The 19,253-nt window shown below is 47.8% G+C and overlaps 1 protein-coding gene across 1 annotated transcript in view; it reads left to right on the plus strand.

Moving 5' to 3' along the window:
* The window catches only part of SHOC1 (shortage in chiasmata 1), a 1,571,389-nt gene that overhangs the window by 1,089,154 nt on the left and 462,982 nt on the right, over positions 1 to 19,253 (plus strand). Inside the window, exon 21 of the mRNA XM_085643056.1 lies at positions 11,915 to 12,032. Coding sequence (XP_085499182.1) covers positions 11,915 to 12,032 — 118 coding nt within the window. The remainder of the gene's footprint in view (positions 1 to 11,914; positions 12,033 to 19,253) is intronic.

The raw sequence follows: 19,253 nt of genomic DNA on the forward strand, positions 1-19,253 counted from the left end.
ATCCCACTTAGGGCGAAAAGCGTTACAACAAACAATTGATGGACGGAATGCTGACAATGCAGACATTCTCCCCCAGTCAAGAGATCTGGGTTAAATCCATTGTTCTTTTGCCCACTACACCACCCCAGTTTAGACATGGCCATATGCAAATCAGTCTTGACCCTGTGCCTCATGGGAACAGTCCAGCCCGAACTGCCAAGCCATGTCTTCACTGGACCGGAATCAAGCATCCTAGGACCGGTTTCTGGCTATCAGCCGCCATCAGCCAGGATAGCTTGACTCCAGTGGCGTAGTGAGCACGGGTCCCACGTCTGGGAATACCCATCCCACTTAGGGCGAAAAGCGTTACAACAAACAATTGATGGACGGAATGCTGACAATGCAGACATTCTCCCCCAGTCAAGAGATCTGGGTTAAATCCATCGTTCTTTTGCCCACTACACCACCCCAGTTTAGACATGGCCATATGCAAATCAGTCTTGACCCTGTGCCTCATGGGAACAGTCCAGCCCGAACTGCCAAGCCATGTCTTCACTGGACCGGAATCAAGCATCCTAGGACCGGTTTCTGGCTATCAGCCGTCATCAGCCAGGATAGTTTGACTCCAGTGGCGTAGTGAGCCCGGGTCCCACGTCTGGGAATACCCATCCCACTTAGGGCGAAAAGCGTTACAACAAACAATTGATGGACGGAATGCTGACAATGCAGACATTCTCCCCCAGTCAAGAGATCTGGGTTAAATCCATCGTTCTTTTGCCCACTACACCACCCCAGTTTAGACATGGCCATATGCAAATCAGTCTTGACCCTGTGCCTCATGGGAACAGTCCAGCCCGAACTGCCAAGCCATGTCTTCACTGGACCGGAATCAAGCATCCTAGGACCGGTTTCTGGCTATCAGCCGTCATCAGCCAGGATAGCTTGACTCCAGTGGCGTAGTGAGCACGGGTCCCACGTCTGGGAATACCCATCCCACTTAGGGCGAAAAGCGTTACAACAAACAATTGATGGACGGAATGCTGACAATGCAGACATTCTCCCCCAGTCAAGAGATCTGGGTTAAATCCATCGTTCTTTTGCCCACTACACCACCCCAGTTTAGACATGGCCATATGCAAATCAGTCTTGACCCTGTGCCTCATGGGAACAGTCCAGCCCGAACTGCCAAGCCATGTCTTCACTGGACCGGAATCAAGCATCCTAGGACCGGTTTCTGGCTATCAGCCGTCATCAGCCAGGATAGCTTGACTCCAGTGGCGTAGTGAGCACGGGTCCCACGTCTGGGAATACCCATCCCACTTAGGGCGAAAAGCGTTACAACAAACAATTGATGGACGGAATGCTGACAATGCAGACATTCTCCCCCAGTCAAGAGATCTGGGTTAAATCCATCGTTCTTTTGCCCACTACACCACCCCAGTTTAGACATGGCCATATGCAAATCAGTCTTGACCCTGTGCCTCATGGGAACAGTCCAGCCCGAACTGCCAAGCCATGTCTTCACTGGACCGGAATCAAGCATCCTAGGACCGGTTTCTGGCTATCAGCCGTCATCAGCCAGGATAGCTTGACTTCAGTGGCGTAGTGAGCACGGGTCCCACGTCTGGGAATACCCATCCCACTTAGGGCGAAAAGCGTTACAACAAACAATTGATGGACGGAATGCTGACAATGCAGACATTCTCCCCCAGTCAAGAGATCTGGGTTAAATCCATCGTTCTTTTGCCCACTACACCACCCCAGTTTAGACTTGGCCATATGCAAATCAGTCTTGACCCTGTGCCTCATGGGAACAGTCCAGCCCGAACTGCCAAGCCATGTCTTCACTGGACTGGAATCAAGCATCCTAGGACCGGTTTCTGGCTATCAGCCGTCATCAGCCAGGATAGCTTGACTCCAGTGGCGTAGTGAGCACGGGTCCCACGTCTGGGAATACCCATCCCACTTAGGGCGAAAAGCGTTACAACAAACAATTGATGGACGGAATGCTGACAATGCAGACATTCTCCCCCAGTCAAGAGATCTGGGTTAAATCCATCGTTCTTTTGCCCACTACACCACCCCAGTTTAGACATGGCCATATGCAAATCAGTCTTGACCCTGTGCCTCATGGGAACAGTCCAGCCCGAACTGCCAAGCCATGTCTTCACTGGACCGGAATCAAGCATCCTAGGACCGGTTTCTGGCTATCAGCCGTCATCAGCCAGGATAGCTTGACTCCAGTGGCGTAGTGAGCACGGGTCCCACGTCTGGGAATACCCATCCCACTTAGGGCGAAAAGCGTTACAACAAACAATTGATGGACGGAATGCTGACAATGCAGACATTCTCCCCCAGTCAAGAGATCTGGGTTAAATCCATTGTTCTTTTGCCCACTACACCACCCCAGTTTAGACATGGCCATATGCAAATCAGTCTTGACCCTGTGCCTCATGGGAACAGTCCAGCCCGAACTGCCAAGCCATGTCTTCACTGGACCGGAATCAAGCATCCTAGGACCGGTTTCTGGCTATCAGCCGCCATCAGCCAGGATAGCTTGACTCCAGTGGCGTAGTGAGCACGGGTCCCACGTCTGGGAATACCCATCCCACTTAGGGCGAAAAGCGTTACAACAAACAATTGATGGACGGAATGCTGACAATGCAGACATTCTCCCCCAGTCAAGAGATCTGGGTTAAATCCATCGTTCTTTTGCCCACTACACCACCCCAGTTTAGACATGGCCATATGCAAATCAGTCTTGACCCTGTGCCTCATGGGAACAGTCCAGCCCGAACTGCCAAGCCATGTCTTCACTGGACCGGAATCAAGCATCCTAGGACCGGTTTCTGGCTATCAGCCGTCATCAGCCAGGATAGTTTGACTCCAGTGGCGTAGTGAGCCCGGGTCCCACGTCTGGGAATACCCATCCCACTTAGGGCGAAAAGCGTTACAACAAACAATTGATGGACGGAATGCTGACAATGCAGACATTCTCCCCCAGTCAAGAGATCTGGGTTAAATCCATCGTTCTTTTGCCCACTACACCACCCCAGTTTAGACATGGCCATATGCAAATCAGTCTTGACCCTGTGCCTCATGGGAACAGTCCAGCCCGAACTGCCAAGCCATGTCTTCACTGGACCGGAATCAAGCATCCTAGGACCGGTTTCTGGCTCTCAGCCGTCATCAGCCAGGATAGCTTGACTCCAGTGGCGTAGTGAGCACTGGTCCCACGTCTGGGAATACCCATCCCACTTAGGGCGAAAAGCGTTACAACAAACAATTGATGGACGGAATGCTGACAATGCAGACATTCTCCCCCAGTCAAGAGATCTGGGTTAAATCCATCGTTCTTTTGCCCACTACACCACCCCAGTTTAGACATGGCCATATGCAAATCAGTCTTGACCTTGTGCCTCATGGGAACAGTCCAGCCCGAACTGCCAAGCCATGTCTTCACTGGACCGGAATCAAGCATCCTAGGACCGGTTTCTGGCTATCAGCCGTCATCAGCCAGGATAGCTTGACTCCAGTGGCGTAGTGAACACGGGTCCCACGTCTGGGAATACCCATCCCACTTAGGGTGAAAAGCGTTACAACAAACAATTGATGGACGGAATGCTGACAATGCAGACATTCTCCCCCAGTCAAGAGATCTGGGTTAAATCCATTGTTCTTTTGCCCACTACACCACCCCAGTTTAGACATGGCCATATGCAAATCAGTCTTGACCCTGTGCCTCATGGGAACAGTCCAGCCCGAACTGCCAAGCCATGTCTTCACTGGACCGGAATCAAGCATCCTAGGACCGGTTTCTGGCTATCAGCCGTCATCAGCCAGGATAGCTTGACTCCAGTGGCGTAGTGAGCACGGGTCCCACGTCTGGGAATACCCATCCCACTTAGGGCGAAAAGCGTTACAACAAACAATTGATGGACGGAATGCTGACAATGCAGACATTCTCCCCCAGTCAAGAGATCTGGGTTAAATCCATCGTTCTTTTGCCCACTACACCACCCCAGTTTAGACATGGCCATATGCAAATCAGTCTTGACCCTGTGCCTCATGGGAACAGTCCAGCCCGAACTGCCAAGCCATGTCTTCACTGGACCGGAATCAAGCATCCTAGGACCGGTTTCTGGCTATCAGCCGTCATCAGCCAGGATAGCTTGACTCCAGTGGCGTAGTGAGCACGGGTCCCACATCTAGGAATACCCATCCCACTTAGGGCGAAAAGCGTTACAACAAACAATTGATGGACGGAATGCTGACAATGCAGACATTCTCCCCCAGTCAAGAGATCTGGGTTAAATCCATCGTTGTTTTGCCCACTACACCACCCCAGTTTAGACATGGCCATATGCAAATCAGTCTTGACCCTGTGCCTCATGGGAACAGTCCAGCCCGAACTGCCAAGCCATGTCTTCACTGGACCGGAATCAAGCATCCTAGGACCGGTTTCTGGCTATCAGCCGTCATCAGCCAGGATAGCTTGACTCCAGTGGCGTAGTGAGCACGGGTCCCACGTCTGGGAATACCCATCCCACTTAGGGCGAAAAGCGTTACAACAAACAATTGATGGACGGAATGCTGACAATGCAGACATTCTCCCCCAGTCAAGAGATCTGGGTTAAATCCATCGTTCTTTTGCCCACTACACCACCCCAGTTTAGACATGGCCATATGCAAATCAGTCTTGACCCTGTGCCTCATGGGAACAGTCCAGCCCGAACTGCCAAGCCATGTCTTCACTGGACCGGAATCAAGCATCCTAGGACCGGTTTCTGGCTATCAGCCGTCATCAGCCAGGATAGTTTGACTCCAATGGCGTAGTGAGCCCGGGTCCCACGTCTGGGAATACCCATCCCACTTAGGGCGAAAAGCGTTACAACAAACAATTGATGGACCGAATGCTGACAATGCAGACATTCTCCCCCAGTCAAGAGATCTGGGTTAAATCCATCGTTCTTTTGCCCACTACACCACCCCAGTTTAGACATGGCCATATGCAAATCAGTCTTGACCCTGTGCCTCATGGGAACAGTCCAGCCCGAACTGCCAAGCCATGTCTTCACTGGACCGGAATCAAGCATCCTAGGACCGGTTTCTGGCTATCAGCCGTCATCAGCCAGGATAGCTTGACTCCAGTGGCGTAGTGAGCACGGGTCCCACGTCTGGGAATACCCATCCCACTTAGGGCGAAAAGCGTTACAACAAACAATTGATGGACGGAATGCTGACAATGCAGACATTCTCCCCCAGTCAAGAGATCTGGGTTAAATCCATCGTTCTTTTGCCCACTACACCACCCCAGTTTAGACATGGCCATATGCAAATCAGTCTTGACCCTGTGCCTCATGGGAACAGTCCAGCCCGAACTGCCAAGCCATGTCTTCACTGGACCGGAATCAAGCATCCTAGGACCGGTTTCTGGCTATCAGCCGTCATCAGCCAGGATAGCTTGACTCCAGTGGCGTAGTGAGCACGGGTCCCACGTCTGGGAATACCCATCCCACTTAGGGCGAAAAGCGTTACAAAAAACAATTGATGGACGGAATGCTGACAATGCAGACATTCTCCCCCAGTCAAGAGATCTGGGTTAAATCCATCGTTCTTTTGCCCACTACACCACCCCAGTTTAGACATGGCCATATGCAAATCAGTCTTGACCCTGTGCCTCATGGGAACAGTCCAGCCCGAACTGCCAAGCCATGTCTTCACTGGACCGGAATCAAGCATCCTAGGACCGGTTTCTGGCTATCAGCCGTCATCAGGCAGGATAGCTTGACTCCAGTGGCGTAGTGAGCACGGGTCCCACATCTGGAAATACCCATCCCACTTAGGGCGAAAAGCGTTACAACAAACAATTGATGGACGGAATGCTGACAATGCAGACATTCTCCCCCAGTCAAGAGATCTGGGTTAAATCCATCGTTCTTTTGCCCACTACACCACCCCAGTTTAGACATGGCCATATGCAAATCAGTCTTGACCCTGTGCCTCATGGGAACAGTCCAGCCCGAACTCCCAAGCCATGTCTTCACTGGACCGGAATCAAGCATCCTAGGACCGGTTTCTGGCTATCAGCCGTCATCAGCCAGGATAGCTTGACTCCAGTGGCGTAGTGAGCACGGGTCCCACGTCTGGGAATACCCATCCCACTTAGGGCGAAAAGCGTTACAACAAACAATTGATGGACGGAATGCTGACAATGCAGACATTCTCCCCCAGTCAAGAGATCTGGGTTAAATCCATCGTTCTTTTGCCCACTACACCACCCCAGTTTAGACATGGCCATATGCAAATCAGTCTTGACCCTGTGCCTCATGGGAACAGTCCAGCCCGAACTGCCAAGCCATGTCTTCACTGGACCGGAATCAAGCATCCTAGAACCGGTTTCTGGCTATCAGCCGTCATCAGCCAGGATAGCTTGACTCCAGTGGCGTAGTGAGCACGGGTCCCACGTCTGGGAATACCCATCCCACTTAGGGCGAAAAGCGTTACAACAAACAATTGATGGACGGAATGCTGACAATGCAGACATTCTCCCCCAGTCAAGAGATCTGGGTTAAATCCATCGTTCTTTTGCCCACTACACCACCCCAGTTTAGACATGGCCATATGCAAATCAGTCTTGACCCTGTGCCTCATGGGAACAGTCCAGCCCGAACTGCCAAGCCATGTCTTCACTGGACCGGAATCAAGCATCCTAGGACCGGTTTCTGGCTATCAGCCGTCATCAGCCAGGATAGTTTGACTCCAGTGGCGTAGTGAGCCCGGGTCCCACGTCTGGGAATACCCATCCCACTTAGGGCGAAAAGCGTTACAACAAACAATTGATGGACGGAATGCTGACAATGCAGACATTCTCCCCCAGTCAAGAGATCTGGGTTAAATCCATCGTTCTTTTGCCCACTACACCACCCCAGTTTAGACATGGCCATATGCAAATCAGTCTTGACCCTGTGCCTCATGGGAACAGTCCAGCCCGAACTGCCAAGCCATGTCTTCACTGGACCGGAATCAAGCATCCTAGGACCGGTTTCTGGCTATCAGCCGTCATCAGCCAGGATAGCTTGACTCCAGTGGCGTAGTGAGCACGGGTCCCACGTCTGGGAATACCCATCCCACTTAGGGCGAAAAGCGTTACAACAAACAATTGATGGACGGAATGCTGACAATGCAGACATTCTCCCCCAGTCAAGAGATCTGGGTTAAATCCATCGTTCTTTTGCCCACTACACCACCCCAGTTTAGACATGGCCATATGCAAATCAGTCTTGACCCTGTGCCTCATGGGAACAGTCCAGCCCGAACTGCCAAGCCATGTCTTCACTGGACCGGAATCAAGCATCCTAGGACCGGTTTCTGGCTATCAGCCGTCATCAGCCAGGATAGCTTGACTCCAGTGGCGTTGTGAGCACGGGTCCCACGTCTGGGAATACCCATCCCACTTAGGGTGAAAAGCGTTACAAAAAACAATTGATGGACGGAATGCTGACAATGCAGACATTCTCCCCCAGTCAAGAGATCTGGGTTAAATCCATCGTTCTTTTGCCCACTACACCACCCCAGTTTAGACATGGCCATATGCAAATCAGTCTTGACCCTGTGCCTCATGGGAACAGTCCAGCCCGAACTGCCAAGCCATGTCTTCACTGGACCGGAATCAAGCATCCTAGGACCGGTTTCTGGCTATCAGCCGTCATCAGCCAGGATAGCTTGACTCCAGTGGCGTAGTGAGCACGGGTCCCACGTCTGGGAATACCCATCCCACTTAGGGCGAAAAGCGTTACAACAAACAATTGATGGACGGAATGCTGACAATGCAGACATTCTCCCCCAGTCAAGAGATCTGGGTTAAATTCATCGTTCTTTTGCCCACTACACCACCCCAATTTAGACTTCTTTATCCCTTTTTCAATAGTTTTATGCGCTTCTGGGTATTTAAACAACCTTCTGGTTAAAGTACTTCGAAATAAATAGTACCTTTTGTGTGCACCTAAATGTATTATATTTCCCTTTGATGTGCATTAAAACTAAAAAGCGTGAGTCCTGTGCTCACTCTGCCACAGGACTCAAAAGGACCTCACTGACAAGGCCCAGGTGGGGTGCGGTTGCGGGTGTTCCCTCTCAGAGGGATCCTTGCTAGACTTTTCTTATTGGAGCAAGACAACGCCCGAGTTGCAATCTGTCCCGAGAGTCACAGTGGAGGAAAAAACAATGGAATGCAGCTTGAATAATTTCAGTTTCAGTCTTCAGAGAATTTCTGCATGTATTCCCGGGACCCATCTCCATCGACTGTTACCAATTCTCTAAGGCAGGCGCAGCAACCCACTGAGCTTCCACACAAAATACAGTTCAGCCAGTTATTTGAAAACTACTAACAGACAAATAATTGCTCTCCAGCGGATCATTAATCACCAGCGTTATTGGGGCATCTTTTAAAATTGTTGTCTTATTGTTGTCCTGCATCGGCCATGATAAATAATGATAAAACAGCCCCATCTGTTAGGACATCTAAAGTGCACGCACAGCCCCACTGTAAGGACATCTCAAGTGCACGCACAGCCCCCTCTGTAAGGACATCTAAAGTGCATGCACAGCCCCACTGGACATCTCACTGCATGCACTGCCACCTCAGGAAACTTCAAGTTTCCCATGGGGCACAGGGTCAAGACGGATTTGCAAATAGCTGGGTCTGAACTGGGGTGACAAAGTAAGCTAAAGAATGATGATGGATTCAACCCAGATCTGTGACTGGGGGTGAGTGTCTGAAAAGTTTCAGTGCTCCATCCATCATCTCCGTTTGTTTGCTTTATGCTATTTGAGCCAGAAATCAAATTTCAAAAACAAAAAAACAGTCTTTGCCTGCTTTGTCGACTACACGGCAGCGTTCGATGGGGTCTCTCATCATTAGCTTTGGAATAAGCTACGGAACTGGAACTCCCCAGTAGGCTTCTTGAATGCAGTCATCTCTGTATATAACAAAACCTGGGTAAGAGTCAAACTAGCAGAAAATATAATTTCAAAAAAGTGCTATCCAGACCGCAGCCTAAAACAGGACTGCGTTCGTGCCCCAACTCTTTTTAATTTATATAGAGCAGATTTGGTGAAGACGCTTCAAAATGCTAACCTCGTAACTCTTGAAATAGGCCCCAACAGATTCCATATCCTACAATATGCAGATGACCTCATGGACTATACCAAAATTGGCCTACAAAGGGGATTAAACACTTTCAATAGTTACAATAAAACTAATGAACTGGTCATAAATCCTTACAAGCCCAAAGTGATGGTCTTTGGGCATTGTGCAAAAAAATCATTACTCAAATGGAAAGTGGGTAATCAGACAATTTCCACCAACGAACATATAATTATCTTGGGGCGTGGCTCAGCGACTCCGGGAAAGCGACCTTACATCTCCAAAAAAGGAAGTCAAAAGTTCAGTTGACAATTTACCCCTTATGCAACTCCATGGGAAGCTGCAAAGTCCGACGACGGGGCCAATAAGAAGGGGCATACAATGTAAAATAAGGTCAATATCGGGTTATGCACAACAGGCATTCCTAGGCCAAATGGACAGGTTGCTTGAAAAATAACAATGTCAGGCGTAAAAAACGCATATTCATTCTACTAGAGCATACCGGCAATACCCTAATTCACCTGGAGTACTGCCTGGTGCCGCAAAACTATGAATGGCTGGGAAAGCAGACAAAATACTACTCCCAAGTTCATAAAGCACCTCTTGGAAGCGTAAAGAGCACGCTCAAACCCTTATATGACGGAACAACTAATCCATGGAAAACGTATATGCAAAACACGGGGGGAACACTTGGCCTAGTAACACAAAACTGGGGCCCGGAAGGGCTAAGTTGTGCGGCAATCAAAAATTCACTTAACAAACAAATCCAGCAATTATCACGGGAAGCAGATTTTCAAAACTATACATCCAGGGGAGGCCATTCCGAATTGATTACATCATACAAGGAGCGCAGAATACAGTCGTATCTGAAGCAAACACTGGGGATGACGTGCCTAAAAGATACTCAATGGGTTAGGCGTGTGCCCCTTCCAATAAAATAACTAAATCCCGGGTGGAAATCCTTGGGCCCCATAAGCAGGTGCAGAATCTGCAAGTACAGAAAGGAGTCTCAGCCACATTTGGTGTTTTGTTGTCCTGGCCTGCTACCGCTACGTCGGAAGTTGTTATGACCAATGCATCTCTCTAAAGGGGTCGGGACATGCAAAGAAGAAGTATCTGCTTTGTTCTCTTGCACTGCACCAACTGAACTGGCCAAATTTGAGAAGTATATGTCAGATGTGCGTGCTTGGCTCTCTGAACAAGAAGGGCCCGACGACACTATTGCGGTTTGCACGAACAATAAGGAAGTACCCAGTGATGAGACCCGCCATGTAGTTCCAATACGAACTTTATTATTCGCCAATTAGTGAGAATAGGTATGAGTCAGGAAACTTCAGGTTTCCCATGGGGCACAGGGTCAAGACGGATTTGCAAATAGCTGGGTCTGAACTGGGGTGACAAAGTGAGCTAAAGAATGATGATGGATTCAACCCCCTAAACTGTTTAAATGAAGCGCACAAGTACGTGTCTTGCTGGGCCTGCGCGCATATTTTTAAAAAAGAAAAGAAACATTCTCTTACCTACTACTACTGCTGCACTGTCTAAAAGGATTTATCCACGGCGGTGACGCTGCGCAGCAGAGACTGCCCTTGCCCCAGGCCACAAGGTCGTCACGAGACTAGAGTGCGTAGCGGTGAAGTGCGTGACGCGTCACCGCTCCGCTACGTTCTCATCGCGACGCGAGGGCCGGGCAAAAATGTATCCAGGGCCGTCATTGGTAGCGCTGGCGCGCGCTCTCCAGATTGACGGCCCTGGAGCAGGCTGGGGGATGGGCCAGTCAGCAAGCAACGTATACGCGGCACCGCGCCCGCGGGCAGAGATATCGGTCAGTGAGTCAGTCATCATCATGTGATGTCATGTGGCTGTGGCAATGTGTTATTTCAAATTGCAAGTGCAGCAGCAGCGCGCGCAGTGCGCAGCGCGCTGCTTGCACTCAAACTGGGCCGCCCGGCCGCGCGCGCCTTTGCGGCCGGGCCGCGGTGGACTTTACATTGTCTTTATTATAATTTATTTTAGTACTGTGTGTGTCCCACTCCCTAAATAAATTATATAGGCCGCCGCAGGCAGCCGCCCTAAATGTAGTGCAGCCTGGGGCGGTCCGCCCCCACCGCCCCCCCCCTAGCTACGCGCCTGTGTGAGGGTCAAAAATAAACCCCACTAATGCTTTCGTAATTGAGGTCAGCAGGAAGTAACATGGATTCTTACCCAGAGATAAGGGTACAGGATACTTAGTGGTTTTCTTATAGCTCTAGGGAGGAGGTGTCCTGTAATGCCATCTCGATTTAAAGAAACGTCTCCCCGCTTTTAGGAGGCGTTTGCTAACATTCTTTAGTCATCATGTAAACGGTTTAGGGAAGGTGTACACTGCTATATTAACAATGACTACCGAGAGATCCCAGCCTGTCCACAGGAAATAATTCAAGCATGCCAGTCTATCAAAGATAAAATGCAAGAGAAAAGTCGTTATGGGTAAGCATCTTTTGTCTTTTCGAGTATAAAAGCTATTGCTGGGTGCTTAGTCCCACTTCTGCAGGGATCTGAAAACTTCCCTAGTCATGTATTTCATACTTTCTGTAACAGAGTAAAAATGAACCACCAGCTTTTTCAGAAAAACATATCACATTCGGTGGTCGTGTCACGTCCACCCAGCCATGTCCTGTTAGTTCCTGTAGATCATATTCTCTACTTGCTTGTCAAATATGCTTTTATTTTCAATTTATTATGAGTGTCGTGGTGGCCTAACCTGTCCTATCATCTTCCATTGAAAATATGTTTTTTACATTATAGGAAATTCATCACTGGTTAATATGAACAGTCTCATGCTAGACATACGAATTCCGTACATGTTTATCGCATCTGAAGGACTAATTAACACCCCCCGAATCCTGCAACTAATGGAGTCCAAGTAAGATATGTTTTTTTTTTGTCTGTGTCCTTATTTATCTCTTTATTCATTATTTCACTTTTTAGGTCGAGCATTCGAGATCTTTTGTATATACTTTAGTATATACTTATATACTTTAGTATATACTTATGTGTGTATGTACTTTTTGGGATCTGGAGATCAGCCCTAGGACTTGTCTGCTTCCGCTTAGGGACTTTATTTTCTGGCAACTGCCTCTATTTAACTTTCTTGATAGAAAACAACCAACAGAGGTCAGTAAAATACCTGAATCACTTTAGCATTCCCTAGATTCCAGTCCATAGAAATTGTCTCCCATGAGCAACGGTAGACAATAATATTTTTTTCAAATCTTGTATTTTCCGTGATATGACCATGAAGGCCCTGATTTTATATTAGAAACAGAGCTTGGACTATACCATTTCCCGCTGAAAGGCAATATTTCTCTCAATGTGTTCCCATACCTGGCCTGTCACGCAGTTTGATGCTTACTTTCCTTCCATGTTAAAGAACAGTAGATGTTTCAGCACCCAGGCTAATGTGCTGCATAGCTAAATACATATGAGGCCCCAAAGGCGAGACCGATTGCATTGCAAATGCTTGTTTCTCTTGTGCCCTCTCCCTCTCTATCGCTACATCTGTTTGTCGATTTATGTTTTGATTGCTGTTTTTGTCCAAACCCCTGTTTCACATTGTACATTAGTAAACAAACGCTCTAGCCCTCCACACGATCTTTAATGCTACTTTAGGTGGATCTTGAGTATGTGCAAGCATTTGTTGCCAAATAATACTTACAAGAACTTAATGTAAAACAAATACATGCAGTCAGTCACTGGTCACAATGGGGCCTGTGTCCAGTGCTCTCCAGAAGGGTCTTACACCACCCACATTACCTGGACGGTTCAAGAAAATGTTGAAGGTCCGTTTATTTAGCTGGACCTTATCCGATTGGCGGTTGAGCTTAGCATCTGGTGTTTTTAACTTAAATGAACGGTATTTACAGGCCTTAGGTAGGTATGGGCAGAAACAATTTCCAAATTCACAAACGCCTTCTGAACTGATATCACCCAACAGTGTATCTCTTGCACCGGCAGGTGGCACTGCTCACCTCTTAAAACAAATGGCAATGCTCAGCAAGTGGCAGACGTGATCACATTCGTGAAGTGTGCCTGCTCCAAGCATATACGTTCCTGTCCCCTTCCACTACTGCCACAAATAGCACTTACACCAGGGCAGTGGTCACTGGTGGATCTGCGCGACAATCTTTAAAGTATGGGCCTTAGATGACCAACCCCCCTAGTAAGGAGGCGAGTCCATGGGAACCAGGTGCTAAGCTGTGACATTTTCACTTGGCACTCCAGTGGAGCGCCAGCAGGTTATTCAGCCGCTGTTCACCCTATCAGTAAACACACGTTGATGGGGAATAACAGCCTGGTGGTAGAAAATGCTGTCATCCGGCAGAACGTATTTCTCATTTAATTAGGACCCACCGGTTCTTTAGACTGAGGTTATAGGTAAATCTAGAGCCGGAACTGTGTTCACCATATTACCTCAACATTAACTTTTTGTTTAAAACGTAGAAAATGTAAAACCGTACTGTAGCGCTAAGAAATGTGTGTGTAGCCTCTGGTATCTTGAGGGTTCCTTGTATGGAATGATGGCCACAGCTCATGGTATAGTTCTCAGCAGAGTACACAGAGAACCTGATGAGGTGCAGCTTGCAGGGGTTAACATGAACAAGCAAACAGTCTCAATGATGTATCCTTTGCAGGTCTCTCAATGTTCCATACCTTGCCCAATAACCATAATGGATAGTGTCTCTAAGTGGTATTAACTCATTCCAGGAAATAAGAAATAACATCGTCTCTCACAATAGAGATATGTGCTCAACACTATTTTATTTAGAGAGTTACATGGTGAGGGTGCACGTTGCACTCCAAAATGGAGACAAATATGACACCTCCTTTTGAGAAGTATTAGACTTACTCAGAACTTCCATATATAGCCATGGGTAACTAATCACTCTATTTCTCTCTCTGGCACTCTCATCCCCTCTCTCTCTGGCGATCTCCCACACATACACACACACAATATCTCAGCCCCATTGCCCTTGTCAGACACAAGGTACAAGTTAGTAGGGTCAGTTTGTCACCTGAACTCTGTGTTTTCACTTCTGTAGTTGGGTGCAGTCTCTGCTGTATCCCTTACGCAGGACATACGACCACTTAGGTGAATGTGAACCAGCCTCATGTGTGAAACAAGGTAGATTTGTGGGTCACATTGAGGGAAACACTTCCTTCTGTCTATTCTTCATATGGCCAGGTTAGGGAAATGGGCCACCTATAATGCATAACTCCTTCAATATTCAAGACTGGTGCACAGCTGACCTCCAGGACTGAAGACAGCTCCAACCCTAGACTAAAGGAAGGAGACCTACCCAGTGCTTGACCTCTCTCTCAGGTTTGATAGTCTAGTGGTGACCTGCATGTTTGGTCTACATTTTGGTCTCTTCCTCTGTCCTCTTCCTATGGTAACCCCTTCAGTCCTTAGGGCAGGGTGCTTGGTTATAAGTGTGAGGGTGCCCCTGCACGAGCAGGACACCCCTACAAACCGCAGAGTCGATTCTCCAGGCGTTGTAAGTGTAGTCAGCCATTTTAAGACATATAGTGGACATTAGTCATTACGAGATGTCTAACTATATAATTGCTGTACCAAATCTGGTCATGTTTGGTTTCAAACATGTTGGAATCATACCCCAACACTGATTCCGGTGTTGGAGGTATGTTCCCATGTACTGAGGGCCCCTTAAAGGACCCCCTGTACACCCGGTTACGCCTTTCAGGGTCTGCCAGCAAGCTAGTGCTGCTGCCGAGAGGACTTAGTGTGTTGGGCTGGGGTGGGGCACTTTCCAGCGTCACCAGACTACTTTGATGCCCTCCTTGCACACACTGGTTTGAGCCAGTTCAGGAGCCCTTGTTTTCCCCTCTGGCATGAAACTAGGCAAAAGACAGGGGGGTCGACTCCCCTCTGTCCAGCCCCTCCTCTGGAAGGGACCCCATAGTCATTCCAACCCTTTTCCTTGGGTATTTAAAGGCTCCCCCATGGGTGGGTCCTCAGATTCATTATGGAACAAGACTCACCTCTGAAACCAAGACACTCTTCAATCGTCTGGACACTTGAACTTGACTAGACTTTGCCTGGAACCGAGACTGCATCAAGGAGGATTTCTGCTGCTCCTGGTTTCGCTGTTCTGAAAGTATTCTGCCTTGCCTGTGTCTGTGCTTCACTCAGGTTCTCTAGAAGACCTGTGGGCATCAAGGGCATGCACAGAAATCTTCTTTGGAGTGAATGAGTCACTCCCCTGTATCTGCAGGCACTGCAACAAAGCTGACCGGTCTGCTGCTCCTGTCGTCTTTCGGATGTCCTGAGGCTCAGCAACACAGATGGTGGTTCTGCGGCTCTCCAGAGGCCTGGCCTGTCTTCTCTGCGATTTGGAGGACAGTATCCCTTGTTGAAGCCGCTGGGATCAAACCCCTGTGCACCACTCCAATTTGCCATTGCCAAGGCTTGTTGGCTCTGCACTCCAGAGATCTTCAGGCTACAAGAAGCTCCAGTCTCCAGCACCTCATTCCTCAAAGATCAACCTCTTCCCTGTAGTCCTTGCATCGTGGGCCTCCATCTTTGGTAAGCTGCCTGAGGTCTTCTTGTGACTCCTGTGACTTTGACCTGTGGGTCCTCTTGAGGGTCTTTTTCTGCTTTGGTGAGCTCCTCTGCTTGCTCAGGCCATCTTCCGTCTCTCCTGCACTTGGTGAGCCCCTTGGACCTTGCTGGTCTTAACGATTGCATCTTTTCGTCTTCCACGCCAGTGGCGGCTACCAAGGCTTATTGGTGTTCCCACTGACCACCTGGACACCGACATCCAATGTGGGACAGCTCTTGCACTGCTCCTTGTCTTCTTCAGCATTTCCTGATCCTCACAGCTATAGCGGTAAGGTCCCTGTCATCACTCCTGAACCTCCCGACGTCGGTGGGCATTGTGTCTTCATGCCTCCTGGTCACTTCCGAGTGGCGTAGACTGTCCCGTCTGCTTACAGTTTCTTTGGAGTTATTGTCAAACTCCTCCAGAGGCCTTTTCTCCAAAGTCTTCCATTGTAGTCTACAGCTGGTTCGAACATTACTTCACCCCTATGCACCTGGCGTCCCTGGTGCAGGTAACCTGGTTCCTGGGGCATCCAGGGGTGGGGTGACTCTCCAATGTTCCATCCTCCAACGGATTTCTTCGGGTCGTCTGTGAAGCATCCTTCTTCTTTAAAAATGCAACCGTGACTTCTCCATTGACTTCCATTAGGCAAGCAGCTGTATTTCCACTTTGCACACAGCCTCCGTGGGGTTCCTGGGTACTTACCATGGGTGGTTCCTTGCTTCCCCAGCTCCTCTGAGTATTGTGGTCCAAGTCCCATTATCCTTTGCAGTTTGCATTCCTCTTTCTTAATATATTGTTTGGTCTCCCCCTGAAGACCAGTGTATATTTGTGCTACTTACCTGATTATTTTGAAGTATTCTTGTGTATTGTGTTGATATCTCCGGTTAGGGTATATACCAAGGTGTTAGTGATTGTGTGTGTAATAAATATACTTTTTTTTGTAAACACTGTGTGGTTTCTTTTCATCTAATCTACACTATATATTAAAGATTGGTAAAACAAGCTGCTTTTGCTTTACACTCCTTCAAGATAAGCCTGAAGGCTGCGCTCCACAGCTACCACTTTGAGAACCAAAGGTTATCAAAGTCGACTAAAATCACCATAAGAGTTGCCTGGATTAGAGAAAAGTCCAACACTTGAAGAATTTGGCACCATATGCTAAGCCCGCCTCCTACATGCACAGTCAGAGCTCCAGATTTAAAAACTTTTAATGGAATCATTACTTATGGTCCCAAAAGTACAATGACTTACTGAACATGGGAGCTTTCCAAATGCGAGTAGCTTATTACGGCTGTCATTTCGAAGGATGCACAAACCTTTTGGCATTTCATCGTCCATAACAGACAATATCATTGAGCAAGCCAGGAGTCCATCATCCATGGAGACTGCTGGAATGCCCATTTTGCAGGGTTCAGCTAGACTCCTCAATATACCCAGAGAATGGTCTTAGTCCCAGGGTTGTTGTGCAGTGTCCCATAAAAACTGGGCCTTTTAAAATGACTGAAATTTTGGCTGCTATTAACAAACAAAAGTGGCAAAAGGCCCCTGGCCTGGACAAAGTCCGGCTGATTAGTCCAAATCAGACCCTATTTTATGGAGCTGCTATATGTTCTTTTCTCAATTTGACGCCATATTAACAGAGGCACCAATATCACCATCTTGGCTCCAGGCAGAAATAGTACCAATTTTTATAAAGGGTATTAGACCCTTCAATTATCGTCCAATCAGCCTCCTTGACCATTTTCAAAACATCTTCTCTTCAAAAGTATTTTCCAGGCTGGAGGGATGCTGTAATTACAATTTGATCCTGTCTATAAATCAGATTGGGTTTAAGAAAAAGGCAAGCACAATTGACTCAGTTGACTCAGTTGTGAATCACAAGTGGATTCTGATCTTATTGGTTAGGGATACCGACCCATATGGGCTATGCCTAAGGCCGTAACATGTAGCCCAGTCGGTACCACCGAGTTTTAAAATCCGGAGGTCTGCTTTAAGCAGGGCGTCAGTACTTTATAGGTCAGGCAGATGCAGGTACCTTATCTTTACTGTTTAGCATACAGCACAAGCATTTGACCTCATCTGTTGCTGTCAGCCATGTCCTTCTCTTCCGTGCTTGTACGTAGAACTTATAGGTCCACCTCCCGGCAGTACCAAGTCTGATTATTTGTAATAGTGCAAAGGTTTGGAGTGGCTCAGTGGAAGAAACAGTTTAACAGTTTTAAAGGAAAGGAACAGGGGAGAGAGCTCTGAAGTAGAAGGATGATAGTCTTAGTCTCTTTACTAAGCCCCTTATTGCATCCACCTTTTGAATGTAGAAGAATGGTGGATTTGCCATACAAATGATAAGACTGTGACAAAGTTGCTTGAGGGGGGCATAGCGTGTTCTTGCTCACTCAGATCTTGATATTTACACCTGAGGGTGCCCTGAGTTTGTTTACATGCCTCTACGCTGGCTGTCTTCCATGGTGTAATAAAAAATTTGATCAGAGGGCTGCCCGCAGTGACATTTTTCAGGGCAATAGCTAGGTGTGGGGATCGGATTGGAAAGAACATGATGTGTTGTTGAGGAGGGTACTTGCCGCATTAGAAAATGCTGCACTGACTGACGGGAATGATAAATGTAAGTTTGATGTGAGAGAAGTGGACTATCAGGAACACACCTAATAAGGGGATTAATCAGAAAATTAAATTGATAATGGTGGCTGATACTGATTTGAGCCCTAAGGAGAATGACTGCTCCTTTCCTTTCAAGGACTTGCAAAGTATTACACAAAGTTATTAGAATATTTTTCCAATCACACCAAACCATTGATTATTCTATAAGGGAGAAATATTTTGTGTTCCAACAATCTTCAGTGTGCATTCGATAATATTTATAAAACGCATTGTGAGTGCAGTTGAGTTGAAACGTTTTGATCCTCATGGCAGTTTAATTGTGGCTACTCACTGATGCTAGAATGCGTGCAGTCCAGTGGGGGACATGAAAGAGTGGTTGCCTTTGTCTCAAAGATGTTGCATGGGCAGAGGCAAGCTATTTCACCATTGAGAAAGAGGCATTAGCCTGTTGGTGGGGAGTTCAACATTTTAAGACATATATTAGGTGGCATGTGTTTCGAGTTTAGGATGGACCAAAGACCATTGATTGATTTATTCTCTACTAATGGTGGAGGGAAGGCTTCACCGTGGATTGTTTAAAGGTTGAATGGACTACAGGAGTACACGTTTATTGTGAAATATGTGCTAGGATCAAAAAACCTCAATGCTGATTGTTTGTCTCATCTGCCTGTGGATGTTGAGGCTAGTGAAGAGGAGGATGATTGGTTACTAGCAGAGATTGGGCCTGCGAGTCCATGAATTGTGTTGGAAGTGAAGCGGAAACAGAAGATGTTCAAGGATGTGGAAATTATTAAACTGGTTGAGTTGTTGCCACATCTTTGGTCGAATTACTTCAATGAACATCCGGAATTACCTAACCACTAATTAACTGTTGCATGTGGGTGGTGTTTTTTAGGTGAGGGGAT

This window comes from Triturus cristatus, chromosome 2_2 (assembly GCF_964204655.1).
Source record: "Triturus cristatus chromosome 2_2, aTriCri1.1, whole genome shotgun sequence".
NCBI classification, from domain to species: domain Eukaryota; kingdom Metazoa; phylum Chordata; class Amphibia; order Caudata; family Salamandridae; genus Triturus; species Triturus cristatus.